The following is a 20713-nucleotide window of genomic DNA, read 5'->3' as shown; positions in this document are numbered from 1 at the left end:
GCTTAATGACAATGTCAGGGTTAGTTGGGAAAGGAGTGACTGTTGCTTGTTCAGGTGTTGGTAGACCGAAGTGAACAATAGGAGTAATTGATTTATTATTGTCATATGTACTGAGATACAGCGAAAGGCTTGTCTTGCAAACTGTGCACATTGGTCCAATTATTACACAGTGCATTAAGGTAGAACAGGGTAAAACAATAACAATGTAAAATAAAGAGGAAGAGCTACAGATAAAATGCAATGCAATAATAAAGTGTGACCTCATAATGAGGTAGATTATGCAGTAAAGAGTTCAATTTATTATACTGGGAAATTATTTACAACAACTGGATAAAAGTTGTTATTGAACCTGGTGGTACATGCTTTGAGGCGTTTGTACCTTCTGCCCAATGGGAAAGGGGAGAGAGAGAATATCCAGTGTGCAAGGGCTCTTTGATTATACTGAGGCAGTGAGAAATGTAGACAGTCTCTGTAGAGGGGAGGTTGATTTCCATGATGTGCTGATCTGTGTCCACAACACTCTGCAATTTCTTGCAATCATGTACAGAGCAGTTGCTATTATACATCTAGATAAAATGCTTCCTATAGCGCATCAGTAAAAGTTGGTAAGGGACAATGGGGAAGTGCCAAATTTCTTCAGCCTCTTGAGCAGGTGGGTCCATAAGATTGTCATAGCCAAGAGATGTAGTGGGGATGGAGAGCATTCTGACAGGCTGTGTCACTGTCTGGTATGGAAGGGCTACAGCACAGGACCGGAAGAAGCTGCAGAGGGTTGTAAATCTAGTCAGCTTCATCTTGGATACTAGCCTACTAAGTACCCAGGACGTCTTTAGGGAGCGGTGTCTCAGAAAGGCAGCGTCCATTATTAAGGACCCCCGCACCCAGGGCATGCCCTTTTCTCACTGTTACCATCAGGTAGGAGGTACAGGAGCCTGAAGGCACACACTCAGTGATTCAGAAACAGCTTCTTCCCCTCTGCCATCCGATTCGTAAATGGACTTTGAATCTTTGGACACTACCTCACTTTTTTAATATATTGTATTTCTGCTTTTGCACGTTTTTTAAATCTATTCAATATACATAATTGATTTACTTGTTTATTTATTATTGTTATGTTTTATTTATTATTATTTTGTTTTCTCTGTTAGATTATGTATTGCATTGAACTGCTGCTGCTAAGTTAACACATTTGACGTCACATGCCGGTGGTGATAAATCTGGTTCTGATTCTGATAAGCACCCAATACCTATTAAATGCTCTCAGTGGTGTGCGTCTCAAATGGCCTCTGACAATCAAGTCCAGCTCCTGGCCTTCACGTGTGGCTTAGCTGCTAAGCCCAGTGGAACCATTTCTACCGACAGGAGAAGTGGTTTCTGGTGCCTCAAACCAGTTACTTCAGGCGACACACACAAAATGCTGGAGGAACTCAGCAGGCTAGGCAGCATCTATGGAAAAAGGTACATTCGACATTTCTGGCTGAGACCCTTGGGCAGGACTGGAGAAGAGAAGATGAGGAGTAGGTTTATAAGGTGGGGGAGGAGAGAAAGAAACACGATAAAGAGCTGGGAAGTTGATTGGTGAAAGAGATACAGGGCTGGAGAAGGGGGAGTCCAATTGGAGAGAACAGAAGGCCATGGAACAAATAAAAGGGGGAAGGAACACCAGAGGGAGGTGATGGGTGGGCAAGGAGATGTGGTCAGAGAGGGAAAAGTGGTTGGGGAGTGGTAAAGTGAGGGGAGGACATTTGAGAAATTGATGTTCATGTCATCAGGTTGGAGGCTACCCAAATAGAATATAAGGTGGTGTTCCTCCAACCTGAGTGTGGCCTCATCATGACCTTAGAGGAGACCGTAGATGGGAAGTGGAATTAAAATGGGTGACCATTGGGGATCCCACTTCTTCTGGCAGACGGAGTGTAGATGCTGGGTGAAGCGGTCTCCCAATCTATGTCGGGTCTCACCAATATACGGGAGGCCACACTGGAAGCATCTGATACAGTAGGTGACCCCAGGAGGTTCGCAGGTGAAGTGTCGCCTCGCCTGGAAGGACTGTTTGAGGCCCTGAATGATAGTGAGGGAGGAGGTATAGGGGCAGGTGTAGCACTTGTTCCCTTTGCATGGATAAGTGCCAGGAGGGAGATCAATGAGAAGGGACAAATGGACCAGGAAATTGCGCAGGGCTGAAAGCAGAAAATGGGGGAGGGAAAGATGTGCTTGGTGGTGGAATCCCATTGGAGATTCCGGAAGTTCTGGAAAATTATGTGCTGGACACAGAGGCTGGTGTGGTGCTTCCCTCTGATGCTTCTCCACCCTTTTCTTTCTTCCATGGCTTTCTGCTCTCTCTTACCAGACTCCCCCTTCTCCAGTCTTGTTTCTCTTCCAACAATCAACTTCCCAGCTCTTTACTTCATCCCTTCCCCTCCCCCACCTTTTAAATCTACTTCTCATCTTTTTTCCCCAGTCCTGCCAAAGGGTCTTGGCCCGAAACATTGCCTGAACTTTTATCCATGGATACTGCCTGGCCTGCTGAGTTCCTCCAGATTTCCAGCATCTGCAGATTTTCTCTTGTTTGTGATTTGATTACTTCGGGCAGATGGGTCTCATCAGCTGTGGTTGGCAGCTTATCTAGGAGGAGGAAATTTCTGATCACAAGCCCCCGCTGCCTGCAGCTATATCCACTCATGGGGAAGGCTTTGGGAGTAAACCCCAAAGAAAAATCTGGAGCTGGAGTCCCTAAGGCAGATCTACGTTGAGTTCAACGCTGACTGGCAACTCCTGTAACACCGTTGGTGCTAAGCTGTATCAGTGTCTGCCGTTCCTTTGGATTCGTCTGCTGCGTGGAGAGGGGGAGTCTGCTACGTGGACAACAGCTTGCTCTCCGTATCACACTGCCGTGGCCTGCATATCACATAGACAGCTAGGACGCAATATCCATGGTCGACCTTAATGAACGGAGGAAGTAGAGGCATTGCTGAGCTTTCTTGGCTGAATTGTCTACATAGTTGGACCAGAAAAGTATTGGTGATCACTTCTAGGAACTTGAAGCTGTCAACCCATTCGACCTCTACACTGTTGATGCAGTCAGAAGCATCCCCCACCGCCCCCCTCCACCACTGAAGTCAATGACCTGTTCTTCCATTTTGCGAGAAAGGTTGGGGTGGCTGTTACCATGCTGAAACTTCCCCATGAAAATTCAGTGCAGGGTAAATTGGAGATTCTTGTTGAGAAAATGAGGCTTGCCATCTGTAGAAGTGTTTGAGCCACATCAGTGAGTGAACACCCCAATCATGGGAAACAGTCACTGAACAGCAGCAGAATGTTATAGCTGTATTGATTCCAATTTTTGTTTAATATTTATTCATGTGGCATTGGCATAGTCCAGTTGTGAAAAGAATAAATGGATCATATAGTGAACTACAGAGACTACAGGTCCAGCTTCAGTCTCTGTTTGTGTCTCCAGAGTTGGGAGGTGAAATGACCAGCCACTGTGGCCTGCTGAAAAGCAATGCCAAAATGAAGTTGAGCTCCGTGGTTGAATCTGCTACTCATACAGACTGTCGAAGTTTGGGTGCAGATTGCATTCACTCAGTTTCACCAGAGATTGACAGCTTCAGAACAGGGGAGAGGAATGGGAAGGGACTGATTTCAGATGCTGAAAAGTTGCCCTAATAACCATTTATCTCCCTGTTTCTTTGTCCTCCAAATATAGTGGAGTAGGTGGCTTTCATGTGTGTGAGAATGAAACAAATATGGCAGATTCTGTTGATTTTATGGTTTTTAATATCCTTAATAAAACAGATTTACTTTTCCTGCAGATTGCGTGTTTTTGATAGTGGAGTAATGGTGGTTCAACTACAGTCTCATAATGAAGATGAAATGATCACATCAGCTCTGGACACTGTAAGGCATTTCCCATTTAAGAATAAGTATGCTAATGAATACCCTGAGATTAGTTTTGTTCACAAACGAATGCTAAGTACAGGCAATGATCTATCTAGGCATAAACGACAACATGATCTGAGAACCAGTTAGGTGCCATTTACACTCACTGTCCACTTTATTGGCTACACCTGTACACCTGCTCGTTCATGCAGATATCTGATCAGCCAATCATGTGGCAGCAAGTCAACGCATAAAAGAATGCAAACACAGTCAAGAGGTCCAGTTGTTGTTCAGACCAAACATCAGAATGGGGAGGAAATGTGATCTAAGTGACTTGGACCATCGAATGATTGGTGGTATCAGTACAAGTATCTCGGAACTGCTGATCTCCTGGGATTTTCAGGCACAGCAGTCTCTAAAGTTTACAGAGAATGGTGTGAAAAACAAAAACATCCAGTGAATGGTGGTTCTGTGGGGAAAAATGCCTTGTTAATGAGAGAGGTCAGAAGAGAATGGCCAGACTGGTTCAAGCTGACAGGAAGGTGACTCTAACTGAAATAACCACACGTTACAACTTGTGGTGTGCAGAAGAACATCTATGAAATCACAACACATTGAACCTTGAAGTCGATGGTTGCACGAAAATCCTGTGTCAAAATGTCTTTAGAGTATTTCCCTCCAAAGGGAAATGTAACATTTGTTGTTTGTTTGCTCTTTATCGGTGAAATCGATACTCAGCATGTTAATAAGTGATCAGAAGTGTATAAATGTAAGTTAATGCTCTTTTTATATCTGTCAGCTTACCACCTGACCAACTACTTATAGAGTTTCCATTCTTTTTGGACACAGGTGTCACAGAAAGGGTCCCTTAGTTCTGAAGAGTATGCTAAACTTGTGGGCATTTCAGTGCTACTGGCCAAAGAAAGGTGAGAAATTACTACTGAAATCTGTATTCTGAGAACTGCGCTGAACACTGTTATGCATCTTCCTCTTTATTTTTAAATTTAGGCTACTGCTTGCAGAGAAGTTTGGACACCTTTGTCGCGATGATTCTGTTGAATGCCTGCGATTTTATCCAAATTTGTTTTTGACACAAGACTGAAAGCTCACCGATAAAAACCAACAGTATTTTGCTCAGAGCCAGTGACTGCGCTGTGAATGACAGACTGCTGAACGTCACAGATTTAAACTCAAGACGCTCTTCAAAATCATCTTCATGGAAAGATACAGCTGGTGGGAGCTAAACAGCCTGCAGGACTCTGTAAATGTGAAAGAGGCAAAAACAAGTGTATGAGTTTCATCAGTTTATAGATATTGTGTTTTTCTGATGGTTTCATCTGAATGAAGGTAAATCTTATGATGCAAGTCCTCCACAAGTTTGAATTGTTAACATCCTGCATACTAAGAATTTTTCTATTGTGCATTTATAATAAAGAAATATCCTTTTTTATGTTCTAGAAGTAATTGGTTTGGTTTGGTATTTCAAATTCATCTGTAGGAATTTACATAGTTTTTATAAAGCATGATTTAGTTTTTTTCACGTTATTTTATTTTTCCCTTTTTAATTCTGTCTTTCTGGTTTATTGCTTTCATCTTCTGCTCTATCCCTCAGTTTTGTTGCATTTTCTTCTTCGCCGCTTTCATTTCTTTTTGCATGTGATGAGGAAAAATTATCAAAAGAAATCTAAGACTCAGTCAAAAAGGAAGTTGTAGAGGCAGCTGAATCAATGTGAGTTTTGGAAGAAGTGTCTGAGAGACCTGAAGTCAAAGGAAGGGGAGGATCTTGACAGAAAGGAAATGGAAGCGAAGTGTCCAAATCACTGGGGACAGGGAGGGGTTGAATGAAGAAAGGCGAACAAATGGAGAAGCAGGACGTGGCCAAGGCTGAGTGTTAGACAAGTCCAGATCCAGCAAAGGATATGATGAATTTCACTTCTAAATGCAGTGATTGTCTTTTAGTGTTACAGGAGTTTGGTGCCTGAATTCACTTTTTTAGCTTCAGTTGATGAGTGACTTTAAATCAGTTCCTTACGGCAAAGTTCCAAATTGATATTGGGGATGATCCAGTGGGTTAAAGCTGTAAGAGTCTGATGCACAGATAATGCTAAATACTGGTTCAGTAGGATTAGGTAGGTAAATTAGGTCAAAGGAAATTGGACTCTCCATGAGATAACAAAGCAGGCATGTTTAATTTGTAACATAGGGTTTACCTGTAAGCCCTCTAACCGGGCATTTTGATCTCCTCGTTTTGAATGTGACTTACTCGGATCTTGTGAACCTGAAGCTTTTATAAGGACTTGCATTTTAGTACTGTGTTGTACATCAGAGCATCAACATCAACAAGTTACTTCTGACAGAAGTTAAAATGTGCACTACTTTATGAGGATATTGATTTAATTATAAATGACATATTACATAGCCATATTATCAGTGAAAGGTTTGGGCAGCTTTATTTATTAGATTTACTATATCAGTGCTCCTGACTGGAACCATCCTGCTTACAGTGCAGAATTCATATCACGGTGAGGACATGCTTGTCTGTGATCCTTTAGCCAAACACTCAGTGTCCAGTATAGCAGGAAATTCTCATACTTGTTATGCAAACGCAGATTTGAACTTCTTTTGCTTTACGCTGCCTCCTTCACTCCCACTTTGCTATGCTGCAGTGTATTTATTGTAAAAGAAACGGGTGGCATGTTTTGATATCTGCAAATTATTTAAGACGTAGCACTTTAATAAAGGTGATTGCTGCTATGGAAACATAAAATTAACAGTGCATTATTCAAGTCATCTTGGGTATTCCCCCCCCCCCCCTTGGGGTGGTTAGTATGAAGAGAGCATTTTAAGCTCCTCCATGTAATAAAGATAACTACTTGCCTCCATGATTTTATGTTGTAATTCTGTATTTCCTTTAAACATACCCACCCACGCCCATTATGTCTGAAAAATAATCCTCATTCATATTGTGAAACATAAAGACATGAGCTTAGCCCACCAAAAAATGAGGCCAGTGAGAGTTGTACAACTGCGGAGCCGAAAAGGACCGAGAACAAGCTGATTCGTGGAAAAGACCAGAGACGAGATGAACGATTCCATCTCGGAGCAGCAAGGAAAATCAAGGTGAACGCGGTGGGCATCGGCAATGGAGAGGTCAGCGTGTTCGGCCCCCGATCTGCAGCGCTACGACTCTGCTTGGCGGTCACAAGGTCTGAGTTCGGGCGGCTGCTTTCCCTGTACGCAGACAAAAAGATGTTTCTGATATTCTGACATGTATGTGATTATTGGACTGTACTTTATACTGGTTTCCTTCAAAATGTCACTGTTTTCTTTCTTGTAGCTGATTGCCGGGTGGGTGATCTGTTAATTTTTTTGTGTGTAAGAGGGGGTTTGGGGGTCTGGTGCTCTTGCCACTGTCCTTTTCTGCAAGTGAGGGGGGTTGGGACCATTATTATTGCTAATTATTTGCTGTGAGGGAGGGGGGATTTTGGGGTCTACGAGTTTTGTTTCTTTTTCATGCGGGGGTTTGATATCTTTTCTTTCATCAACATCCATGGTCTTTCTGCATATAATGGCTGTCTGGAGTAGACAAATATCAGAGTTAATCGTACTTGCATACTTCGACAATACTTTGAATTGACTAATGCAATATGCCTTTTTCATAATTGTACAGAATAAAACACTATTTGAATTGAATTGACTTTATTACTTCATGTACATGAGGTGCCAGCCTCGTGAAACTGCAACACAGGATTACATAATGCTAACTATAAACAATAAACAGAACTCGGGGGTATCACAGTTGTCTCAGCTGTCAGAAGGAGCTGGCTACAATTGAAAGTCCCAGCATGGAAGTGTTAAAAAAAACATTGTTGTATTCACAGCTTGGTTCCGCCAGAGTGTGAAGTGATGCATTGTGGGAAGGTAAACTGGAGCTGGACCTACACAGTGATTGGCAGGGCCTTGAGGCAAGTTATTCAACAGAGACACCTCGAGTACAAGTAGATGGTTCCCTGGAAGTGGCAGCACAGGTACACAATGGTGAAAAAGATGTATAACATGTTTGCTTGCATCAGCTGAGGCATAATTGTTATTTCATGTTATGGTTGTATGAAATATTGGCTAAGCCACACATGGAGAATTGTGTACAGTGCTGGACACCGCACTGGAGGAAAGATGGTGATTAAGCTATAAGAGGCTGCAGGAAAGGTTCTCAAGTATGTTGCCTGGATTGGAGGACTTGAATTATAATTCACTGTTACGGTGCTGGTGTTTAGGGCAGCAATGAAAGTGCTTCATCTCCGTCCTTGGCCATCTTCTCAAGTCCCAGGTGGAGACTCAGGAATACTGTAGAGGGTTTCTTCATTGTTGTTTCTGTAACAGTTTTGTTTGACCCTTCAGGGCTGTTAGCCCTCAGCTGAACCATGAACCTAGAGAACCGGAGGACCACTCTTAGTCTGGCCTCTACCCTTTGATCTGTTAGGCATGGGTGACCCTACCAACAGTCAAAGCATAAAGCCCTAACTCCAGCCAGCATAGTTGTCCAGGTCATCGAGGCACACAAGCCTCCAAACCACGACAAGTTTGTGGTCCTCTTGAAGGTTTGAGTTATACTTTACTTTTTTTTACTTTATTGTCACCAAACAATTGATACTAGAGCGTACAATCATCACAGCGATATTTGATTCTGCGCTTCGCACTCCCTGAAGTACAAATCGAATTAAATATAATAAAAATTTAAATCATAATTAGAAAATAGAAAAGGGAAAGTAAGGTAGTGCAAGTCAAGTCCGGGTATTTGGAAGGTACGGCCCAGATCCGGGTCGGGATCTGTTCAGCAGTCTTATCACAGTTGGAAAGAAGTGAATAGGCTAGGCCTGTTCTCCATGGAGCAAAGGACCCTGAGGTGACAAGATGGTTATCTAAAATCATGAGAACCATATAGAGGGTAGATAGAGGCAGCTTTCCATGGTCAGGCTGTCTAGAACTACAGGGAGGAGTTTTAAAGAAAATCCAACGGATAATATTTTTGTATAAAGAGTACCTGGTATCTGGAATGACGTGACAGACGAGGTGATGAACTAGGAACTGTAACAAAGTTTGTGGGACATTTGGACAGGACAGCATTAAGAGATATGGAATAATGCATGAAAGTAGGATTAGTACATGTAGGCATGATGGCCATCATAAATATAGCTTCTGTGCTGTTCCATTCTATGATTCATCTCGGCTTCCTGCTGAAATCGCTACCATCACATAAACCAGTCTTTGGTCAATTTGATTTGTTCAATGTTAACATTTCAAGTAGTTTCCAAGTGCTTAAAAGGATGTATAAACTGGGAATTGCCAGCTGCCTATAAAGTTTGTTGTTCTGTCTCTTCAGACAAGGCACAACCTATCTGCACTGTCAGCTCAGCTTTGCCCGGATTATCGTATGGATGAACTGGTTTAAAAATTCTCAAGCCAAGTGCCTTTGCATTTCCCAAGGGCAAGTACATAAGTTCCTGGAAACTCCACTAAGCGGAATTGCTTGTCACAACTATTCCCCTTACTTCCTGTTACTTGAACATACTCATTCAGCTTCCTCTTAAAGACATGGAGCAATCTCACTAAACATCCTGTCTATCTGTTTGAGATGGTGTTGACTCTTCAAAGAAGTCCTTCCTGTCACTTAAACCTGATACTTCTATTTTGAATTGAACTGCTTCTTGTGTATGCTCAGTTAGCCTGTCTCACTTAACAGAATCTACTTCTTCCATCATTCTCTTCCCTTTAAGGCTTTAGATATCACCTGAAAGTCAGTTCACCTTTGATGCAAAAAATACAAATTTATTCTGTGTCCTAAGGTAAAGTTGGATTATGTTCTGGTCTTTTCAAGAAGTTCAATATCCTTCCTAATATGAAAGGACTAAAACTGGATGACCTCATCAAGGCAATAATTTTTTATATATTTGTATGCAACTATTCTAGCTGCTATCTCCATTTTTTTTAAAGGGTGTCACACCAGATATTGTCTGACGTGTAGTGTCAGGGTTGGTCTCCTTTCGGATTAACCGGGTCACGATATGAACGTTCCTGGCTCGACCCTTGTTTTTTTTAACGAGGCCAAGTAGCTAGCTCAACGCTCAACCCAGCACAGATGGAAAGCGTGCTCGGGGGTGGCCCGACTTGGATTCGAACTCGGGAACCTTCGCTCCGGAGTCCGGCGCTGATGCCATTTCACCACCAGCTGGCCTATCTCCAAATAATTGTAATTGATAAACATAAGTTGTGGTTTTGTCCGTGGTATCGTGCATGACAGATGATTCTCTTTTTATCAGGATATAAATCTTAGTAAGGATTTTGCCTAACTGATAGTATTCCCTTGTAAATTGTTTTATTGGTTGTATGTATCAAGTTACAGTGAATACTGTTGGTTTGTATGCCATCTATACAGATCACTACATCACGTTTTTACTTTGAGGTAATACAATGGAAAAACAATAACAATGCAGAATAAAGTGTTAGGATCATAGAGAAAGTGCAGTGCAGGCAGACAATAAGGTGCAGGGCCATAATGAGATAACGTGTAAGGTCAAGAGTCTATCATCATACTAGTGGGTTGTTCACTCATAAGAGAGGGATAGAAGTGGCCCTTGAACCCAGTGGTATGTGCCCTTAGGCTTTTGTATCTTCTGCCTGATGGAAGCAGGGAGAAGAGAGAAAATCTGGGGTGGCAGGGGCCTCTGATTGTGTTGGCAGTTTTGCCAAGTTAGCAGGAAGTATAGACTGAGCCCATGGAGGAGAGGCTGGTTTCCATAATCTGCGAGCAGAGCCCCCACCTTTTTGCTTGTTTCCAAGTGGCTGGAGTTTGTGGGTGCAGAGACTTAAGGTAAAAGTCTAGGCTGAGGAGCCAGTGTGAGATTCTACATTGCTAAAGATTTTGGAGGATGTAATAGGCCAGAACCCTTCAATTACCCTTCTGCTGGATGTTAAAGATCTTCACATTACTTAGAAGAACAAGGGAAAGGGGACTGTCCTCAGAAAGGGGCCTGTCCTCAGCTAAGGTCACTAAAGCAGATATCTGATTATTAACAAATTTCTATTGATGGCTTTTGTTCTACGGGTATTGTTCCACTACACTTCAAAGATTACCTCACTGAATAGCATTGGCAATATATTATTAATTGTGAAACCATGACTATAAGTCTGCTGAGATCTGAAGCAGAAGAAAGTGCTGTATATTAATCATTTTACCACCACTATCTGGTGAGGACATAAATAAAGAGAATCAATAATTTATTAGAATAACTTAATTGGATTTATAATTATAATTACAATTATAATTCAAGAATTCCATTTGGTTGCTAAAACTGGAATCTGACTTTTAATTCCATTTCACAATTGAGAATTGGGGAAAACATTTAATCTCTTGAACCTTTTTCAGCAGATGACTGCTGGACATAGAACTATGTTTTCACAAGTGTACTTAATGTCTTGGGGATTGATTTTTGCTAATTATTATAAAACTAATATGGTTTTGAAGTGAAATGTATCCATTCTAACCCATCTATTATAAGCCCTTGTGAGCTCATTAATAATGAAAAATAAAATGAAAAATATCTCTAATGAACTAAATGAAGTTAACTTACTTCAAGTGTAGAACTGCGGTGTTGCTAGTTTTGGCCAATCATCCATTTTCACTGTGATGATAACTATATAATTGAGACTATTTCTGAGATGACTAAGTTCTAAGCAACTCTGGAACAGTGGGGCGACAAGAATGATAAAGAGCATGTCTGCTACATTCATGGCTCTTTGATAAATTCCTGCATGGCTGTTTCAACAATCCATTTCTCAAACCCTGAAGAAATCAAATGAGATTTCATGATGGTGTGGGACAGGAAACATCGGTTTGCAGGAGCTGCTGAACTAAAAGAAAGCAAGGAACACAGATCCGGGAAAAGTTCTGTCTACACGGGCATGGGCTTATTCCTCCTCAATCATTACTGAATTAAGGTATTATTTTACTGAATAATGTTAACTAATTTTAAAATAGATTTAATAATTGAACCACAAATTGCGATTTTGTATAATAACCATGTGCAAGATTTTTCATCTACCAAGCTTTAACAAACTTGATTGTGAGTAAGACATTCAGACAATTAACATGAATTTTACCTCTTCCGACTCTCCGCATCTCTTTGGCCATAACTTTCAAGAGGAAGGAAATGCTGCTTTCAAAATTATCTATACTTTCACAAAGTCTTCTTTGATGTCAGTAAACGAGGCCACATTGTTTCTGAAGGCGCCAACGCCCTACAGTACTTCCCACCTCCCCTAAGCACAACTGACAAAATGACCTTTAAGAGGAACCCACATGCTAACCTTATCCTGAAGTAAATTGTGCCCAAATTGCCGATTCCTCATTGCACAAATGAAGGACTGTACACTGAATATCTGTTGTGACTACTCAGTATAATTATGCAGCACTGTTGTCCCACAGATCTTGGTGAACAAACTCCTACTCCTGAGATGTAAACTCCTAAATGCATCTCTGTGCGATGGGTGTTGGACTTCCTAACCCACAGACCGCAGATAGTCTGGATGCACAACCACTCCTCCATCAGCACCATCGTCAGCACTGTGTGCTGAGCCAATTGCTGTACTCTTTGCTCACGTGCGACTGCACGGCCAAACACCTGAGTATTCACAAAGTACACTGCAGATGTTGTGCTCAAATCAACATGTACAAAGGCTGGATGAACTCAGCAGGTCAGGCAGCATCCGTTGAAATGAGCAGTCGACGTTTCGGGCCGAGACCCTTCGTCAGGACGTTGAACCACTCATTTCAACGGATGCTGCCCGCCCTGCTGAGTTCAGCCAGCTTTTGTACCCGAGTATTCACATTGCCAAGTTCACACGGCAGTGGAGGGGCTCATCACCAACTGTGATGAGATGGCCTGCAGAGAAGAGGTGGAAGAGCTTGATGACTGGTGCCAGGCAAATAACCTTCCTCAATGCAAACAAAAGAAAGGAAAGGTTATTGACTTCAGGGGAACTCACACCGTTCACTCCCCTCTCAATGGAAATTTCAAACAGTTTCAAGCTCCTGGGATTCTACATCTCTCAATTCTCATGAAGCTATGGCACATCTTACGAAGAAAGCTCACCCGTGCCTCTACTTACTGAGGAGGCTGAAAGAGCTGGACTATGCTCACCAATCCTCACACCCTTCTATGGACACGCAGTAGAGAGCATCCTAACATGCTGCATCACTGCGTGGTACGGAAATTGCACTGCGGCCGACAGGAAGGCTCTACAACGGGTAGTCAAAACTGAAGTATTCCACCCACCCAGCTCATGGACTGTTTGTCCCACTCCCCTCAGACAGGAGGCTACACAGTGATACGCAGGCTACATCGCCAGAGTGATGCTCCAATATGGTGGTTTTGTCAAAACTCATGTTTCCCCAGCGCTCAAACCCTGAATGTACATTCTCTGAAGAAATCAAATCAAATTTCATGATTATGTGGGATAGGAAACATCGGTTAGCAGGAGTAAAGATTAGGGAATAATTGTGTCTGCATGAGTTAATGATTCTGAGTTAAGGTATTAATTTCCTGAATCATGTTAGAGAGCTAGGTAGAAATCTGAAAAGTAGGACCTCCAGGGTAGTAATTTCTGGATGGCTGCCTGTGCCATGCCACAGTGAGGGTAGAAACAGGACGATTTGGCAGATTAATGTGTGGCTGAGAAGCTGGTGCAGGGGGCAGGGCTTCAGGTTTTTGTATCATTGGGATCTCGTCTGGGGGAGGTAGGACCTGTTGATAAGTGAGGGGTTGCGCCTGATCCTAAAGGGGACCAATGTGCTCACGGGCAGGTTTGTTAGAGTTGTTGAGGAGGGTTTAAACTAATTTGGCAGGGGGGTGGGAACCGGAGTGAAGGGACTCAGGATAGGACAGATGGTAAAAAAGCAAAGGTAGTATGCTGTCAGACTGTCAGAAAGGGCAGGCAGATAATGGGACAAAATTGCAGCCAGCAGGGTGACTATCAGTAAAATAGGGATGCAGAATCAAGAAGAGTAGCAAATACAGTATTTAAAGTGTTATATCACAATACACGGAGTATTAGAAATAAGGTGGATGATCTTGTTGCACTATTACAGATTGTCAGATATGATGTTGTGCCCATCACTGAATCGTGGCTGAAGGATGGTTGTAGATGGGAGCAGAATGTCGTATCGGAGGAATAGGAAGGTGGACAGAGGGGGTGGTTTGGCTCTAAAGAATGGCATCAAATCAGTAGGAAGATGTGACATAGGATCAGAAGATGTTGAATCCTTGTGGGTTGAGTTAGGAAACTGCAAGGGTAAATGAACCCTGATGGCAGTTATATACAGGCCGCCCAACAGTAGCTGGAATGTGGAGCATAGATTACAACAGGAAATAGAAAAGACATGTCAAAAGGGCAATGTTAAGATAGTCATTGGGGATTTCAACATACAGGTTGATTGGGAAAATCAGGTTGGTAATGGATCTCAAGAGAGTGAGTTTGTTGAATGCCTTTAAGATGGCTTTTTAGAGCAGTTTGTCATTGAGCCTACTAGGGGATCAGCTATACTGGATTGGGTATTATGTAATGAACTGGAGGTGATTAGGGGGCTTAAAGTAAAAGAACCCTTAGGAAGCAGTGATCACAAACTGATCGAGTTCAACTTGAAATTTGATGGGAAGAAAGTAAAGTCTGGTGTAGCAGTATTTCAATGGAGTAAAGGAAATTACAGTGGTATGAGAGAGGAGTTAGCCGAAGTAAAGTTGAAGGAGAAGCTGGCAGAAATGACAGCAGAGTAGTAATGGCATGAGTTTCTGGGAAAAAATGAAGAAGGTGCAAGATAGATATATTCCAAAAATGAAGAAATACTCAAATGACAAAATTCTACAACTGTGGCTGACAAGCAAAATCAAAGTGAATGTAAAAGCAGAAGAGAGGGCATACAACAAAGCAAAAATCAGCAGTAAGGCAGAGCATTGGGAAGCTTTTAAATACCTACTGAGGGCAACTAAAATAATCATTAGGAGGGAAAAGATGAAATATGAAAGCAAGCTAGCAAACAGTATCCAAGTGGATTGTAAAAGCTTTTTCAAGTGTATTTTTAAAAAAATCAGAGAGAAATGAGAGTGGATATAGGACCAGAAGAAAATGAGGCTGGAGAAATAATGACGGGGGACAAGGAGATAGCTGATGAACTAAATGAGTATTTTGCATCAGTCTTCACTGTGGAAGACACTAGTGTGCCAGATGTTGAAGGGTGTTAGGGAAGAGAAGTGAGAACAGTTAATATTATAAGAAAGAAGGTGCACAAATAACTGAAAGATCTAAAGGTGCATAAGTCACCCAGACCAGGTAAACTGAAACCTAGGGTTCTGAAAGATGTAGCGGTAGAGATCTTGGTGGCATTAGTAATGATCTTTCAAAAATCGTTGGACTCTGGCATTGTGACTGGAAAATTGCAAATGTCACTCCACGCTTTAAGAAAGGAGGAAGGCAGCAGAATGGACCTCAGCCTGACCTCAGTGGTTAAGAAGATGTTGGAGTCAATTGTTAAGGATGAGGCTATGGTGTACTTGGGGACACAGGATAAGATAGGACAAAGTCAGTATGGTTTCCTTAAGGGAAAATCTTGCCTTACAACCTTTTTGGAAATCTTTGAGGAGATTACAAGTAGGATAGTTAAAGGGGATGCCATGGATGTTGTATATTTGGACTTTCATGCGGTCTTTGACAAGGTGCCACACATGAGTCTGCTTACCAAGTTAAAAGCTCATGGTATTACAGGAAAGTTAGTGACATGGTTAGAGCATTGGCTGATTGGTAGGAGGCAGTGAGTGGGAATAAAAGGATCCTTTCCTGGTTGCCTGGCAGTGACTTGTGGTGTTCTGTAGGGGTTGGTGTTGGGACTGCTTCTTTTCATACTGTAAATCAATGATTTAAATGATGGAATAGATCATTGCCAAGTTTGCAGATGATACGAAGATTGGTGGAGTGCAGGTAGTGTTGAGGAAACAGGTAGGCTGTAGAAAGACTTAGACAAGTCAGGTGAATGGGCAATGCACGGTCATGCACATCGGTAGTAGAAATAAATGTGCAGACTATTTTCTAAACGGGAAAAAAATCCAAAAATCTGAGATGCAAAGCGGCTTGAGAGTCTTTGTGCACAGTACCCTAAAAGTTAACTTACAGGTAAAGTGAGCAAGGGAAAAGCAAATTTAGCATTCATTTTAAGAAGTCTAGAATGCAAGTGCAGAGATGTGACGCTGAGGCTTTATAAGGCACAGGTGAGGCTTCACCTTGAGTATTGTGAACAGTTTTGGGCTGCTCATCTAAGAAAAAGTGTGCTGGCATTGGGCAGGGTTCAGAGGAAGTTCACAAGGATGATTCTGGGAATGAAAGGGTTATCGTACGAGGAACGTTTGATAGCTCTGTGTCTGCGTTCGCTGGAATTTAGAAGGATGGGGTGGGGTGGGGGGTGGATCTCATTGAAATCTTTCGAACGTTGAAAGGCCTAGACAGAGTAGTTGTGGAAAGGATGTTTCCCATGGTGGGGGAGTTTAGGACAAGACGGCACAGCCTCAGGATAGCGTCTATTTAAAACAGAGGCGCAGATAAATTTCTTTAGCCAGAGGGTGGTGAATTTGTGGAATTCATTACCACAGGCAGCTGTGGAGACCAGTTTGTTGGATGTATTTAAGGCAGAGCTTGATTGGTTCTTGATTGGACACGACATCAAAGGTTTCGGGGAGAAGGCCGGGGAGTGGGGCTGAGGAGGGATGGTTGACCAGCCATGTTGGAATGGTGGAACAGACTCGACAGGCCAAGTGGTCTAACTCTGCTCCTACATCTTATGGACCTTAAATGCCGTCCTTTCTATTTACCTACGGCGTTCTCCTCCATACTCCTGGCCGCAGTTTACCTGTCACCAGCAGCCAACTATCATCAGGCGCTTGAGATACTGCGTGCAGTCTCCAAACAAGCAACAAGACGCATTTCAAATCATAGTCGGGGACTTTAACCAGGCTTGTTTGAGAAAACCCTGCCCAGTTATCATCAGCATATAACCACAGGTCACACACTGCACCACTGTTACACTCAGATAAGGAATGCCTACCGTTCCATACCCAGACCGCATTTCTGCAAATCTGATCACTTGGCTGTCCCTCTCTTACCTGCGTACAGACAGGTGCTAAAGAACATATCTCCGGAGTTTAGGACAACAAAAAGAGGTGGCTGCCGGAGGCAAAGGAGCAGCGACGGGACTGCTTCGAGTCGGTGGATTGGGCCGTGTTCACCTCATCCGTGGATATGAATGAATAGACCGTGGTTGCCACGGACTTTATTAAAACAGTTGTAGACGAATGTGTCCCCGCCTTCCCCAACCAGAAGCCCTGGATGAACCACGGGACTTGAAACCTGCTGGAGTCCAGATCAGGTGCATTCAAATATGGTGACCAAGACAGTTACAAGGGGACCAGGTACGATCTCCGGAAAGCTATCCCACGGGTGAAGTGGCAATTCAACCTCTTATAAAGTTAAATCAGGTGCCAACAGGGCTTCGCTTCCACATGCGCTCAGTGCCTTCCGATGAAGGGCCTTTACCCGAAATGTCGACTGTACGATTTTCCATAGAAGTTGCCCGGCCTGCTGAGTTCCTCCAGCATTTTATGTGTTGCTTGGATTTCCAGCATCTGCAGATTTTTTTCTTATTTGTCAATGCCTTCTATGCTTGACCGTCGAAACAGAGAGGAGCCGTCACAAGCTCCCACAGCCCCCGATGATCCTGTTATTTCAGACTCTGAGGCCGACTTGCGAGCAGCCTTCAGGAGGGTGAACCCGCGAAAATCATCCAGCCCAGTCGGGCTACCTGGCCAGGTACTAAAGACCTGTGCTGATCAGCTGGCTGGGGTGTTTACTGAGATCTTTAACCCCTCGCTTCGGCAGTCTGAGGTACCCATCTGTTTCAAGCAGCCTTCCATTATTCCGGTGCCTAAGAAGAACGTGGTAACCTGCCTCAATAACTATCATTTAGTAGCGCTTACATCCGCAGTGACGAAGTCTTTCGAGGGGTTGGCGATGAAAAATATCAACTCCTGCCTGAAAAGCGACTTTGATCTGTTCCAGCTCAACAATGGAACATCTGGGCAGCATGCATCAGGGTGCCTCTTCATCGACTATAGCTCGACATTCAACACACCATTCCCTCAAAACCAATCAATAAGTTTCGAGACCTTTACCTCCTTGTGCAATGTATCCTCGATTTCCTCAATTACAGATCCCAGTCAGTTCGGATTGGCAACAAGACCAAGGAGCTGATTATTAACTTCAGGAGGAGGATTGGAGGTGCATCTAAATTCCTCGGTGCTACTATTTCGGAGGGCCTGTCCTGGGCCCAGCAAGTAGGTGCAATTACGAAGAAAACACGGTTGCGCTTTCTACTTCCTTAGAAGTTAGCGAAGATTGGAAACGACATTTTAAACTTTGACAAACGTTTATAGATGTGTAGTTGAGAATATATTGATCGGTTGCGTCACAGTCAGGTAAGGAAACACTTGAGCGGAAAATCCTACCAAAAGTAGCGGCCCTCTTCATCACAAGTAAAACCTTGCCCACTATTGAGCACATCTACACGAAGCGTTATTGCAGGAAAGCAGCATCCATCATCAGGGATTCACACCACCCAGGACGTGCTCTCCTCTCGTTACCATCAGGAAAAAGATAGAGAGCCTCGGACTCACACCACCAGGTTTAGGAACAGTAGTTACCCCTCACCCATCAGGCTTTTGAACCAGAGGGGATAACTTCACTCAACTTCATTTGCCACGTCATGGGATCCAGGGAAGTTTGGCCTGGTGGATTCAGAAATGGCTTGCCTGCAGAAAGCAGAGGGTCGTGGTGGAGGGAGTACATTCGGATTGGAGGGTTGTGACTAGTGGTGTCCCACAAGGATCGGTTCTGGGAACATTACTTTTCGTGATTTTTATTAACGACCTGGATGTGGGAGTAGAAGGGTGGGTTGGCAAGTTTGCAGACGACGCAAAGGTTGGTGGTATTGTAGATAGTGTAGAGGATTGTCGAAGATTGCAGAGAGACATTGATAGGATGCAGAAGTAGGCTGAGAAGTGGCAGATGGAGTTCAACCCGGAGAAGTGTGAGGTGGTACACTTTGGAAGGACAAACTCCAAGGCAGAGTACAAAGTAAATGGCAGGATACTTGATAGTGTGGAGGAGCAGAGGGATCTGGGGGGTATATGTCCACAGATTCCTGGAAGTTGCCTCACAGGTAGATAGAGTAGTTAGGAAAGCTTATGGGGTGTTAGCTTTCATAAGTCGAGGGAGAGAGTTTAAGAGTCGCGATGTAATGATGAATCTCTATAAAACTCTGGTTAGGCCACACTTAGAGCACTGTGTCTAATTCTGGTTGCCTCACTATAGGAAGAATGTGGAAGCATTGGAAAGGGTACAGAGGAGATTTACCAGAATGTCTGCAACACACACAAAATGCTGGTGGAACGCAGCAGGTTAGGCAGCATCTATAGGGAGAAGCGCTGTCGACGTTTCGGGCCGAGACCCTTCGTCAGGAATTTAAGGGGGTGGGGTTACATGGGAGGCAGCATTTAAATGTCGGCACAACATTGTGGGCCGAAGGGCCTGTACTGTGCTCTACTATTCTATGTTCTATGTTGTTCTATGTCAATACAGATCCATTCTCATCCTTTGCAACAGGTTTTCATTCGTCCCACGCTTAAATTTACTGTACATCAACTGAACCTCTGCTCCTCCTCGTGTTTCTCAAGCTTTCGTGACCTTTTAGAACATTACAGCACAGTACAGGCCGTTCGGCCCATCAATTTGCGCTGCTATTAGATCAATCTAACCCTTCCCTCCTACATAGCCCTCCATTTTTTCTGTCATCCGTGTGCCTGTCTGAGTCTCTTAAATGTCCCTGAAGCCTCCACCACCGGTCCTGGCAAGGCATTCCACGCAACCACCACTCTCCGTGTAAAAACTTATCTCTGAAATTCCCTTATACTTTCCTCCTAACACCTTAAAATTACGTCCCCTCGTATTTGCCATTTCCGCCCTAGGAAAACGTCTCTGGCTACCCATTCGATCTCTGTTCTCTATCATATTGTGTACCTCTCTCAACCTCCTTCGCTCCAAAACAAAAACCATAGCTCGTTCAGCATATCCTCATAAGATACTTTCATTAATCATTTATTCAACTGAACTCACAGCCCACCTTCAAAGCGCTTCCTCCGTTTTCCCGCAGAGTCGATCTACCTACTCTCTGTCAAAAAAATCTACCCAATTAAAACCAGATTATTTCCGCTTCCCGCTCCACACTGCCAAGTGTGTGGCTTTATTTATTCACACGCTGCCTCTTAACGTGTCCTCTGCAGACACTCCGCCGTTTCTACCCCATCCATCACCAGCCCCGATAGAAACTGACCACTTACAATCTCTGCTTTGATTAAACTATCGCCCGTCCGTCAGAGAGAGAGAGAAAGAGAAACGAATTCCCTCCTTAGTAATGTTCTTTTAAATGCGACTCTAGCTCAGTCCAGTTGCTACGACAAACTATTTATCCACCCTCGATGATTAACTCATTCCAAGCTCTTGCTCATTCCAATTCAGTTCCACATGAGGAGGCACTGCCTTGATGAATTGTCTCCAATCTGTAAACGACAATTCCATTCGAAAAGTCCTCAGTCATCTGCATTATTGCGGCTTAGCTGGGCACTCTATTCCTGGACTTTGTTCTGCCCTGCATCGAAATCAGCCACCGTGTTTTCCACAC

The 20713-nt window shown here is 43.3% G+C and overlaps 1 protein-coding gene across 2 annotated transcripts in view; it reads left to right on the top strand.

Moving 5' to 3' along the window:
- Positions 1 to 7575, top strand: part of vps36 (vacuolar protein sorting 36 homolog) — a 61770-nt gene extending 54195 nt beyond the window's left edge. The window contains exons 12-14 of one of the 2 annotated variants that reach the window (XM_073043974.1): positions 3816 to 3900; positions 4732 to 4808; positions 4891 to 7575. In XM_073043974.1, coding sequence (XP_072900075.1) covers positions 3816 to 3900; positions 4732 to 4808; positions 4891 to 4984 — 256 coding nt within the window. In that variant the 3' untranslated portion in view covers positions 4985 to 7575. Of the gene's footprint in view, positions 1 to 1148; positions 1459 to 3815; positions 3901 to 4731; positions 4809 to 4890 lie in introns of those variants that run through there. The other variant, XR_012098764.1, reaches the window with a different exon arrangement.
- The last annotated feature ends 13138 nt before the right edge of the window (positions 7576 to 20713 follow it).

The sequence above is a fragment of the Hemitrygon akajei genome, chromosome 4 (genome assembly GCF_048418815.1).
Source record: "Hemitrygon akajei chromosome 4, sHemAka1.3, whole genome shotgun sequence".
Taxonomy (NCBI): Eukaryota; Metazoa; Chordata; class Chondrichthyes; order Myliobatiformes; family Dasyatidae; genus Hemitrygon; species Hemitrygon akajei.
The sequence above is the reverse complement of the archived record's forward strand: the minus strand, read 5'-3'. Positions and strand labels throughout refer to the sequence as shown.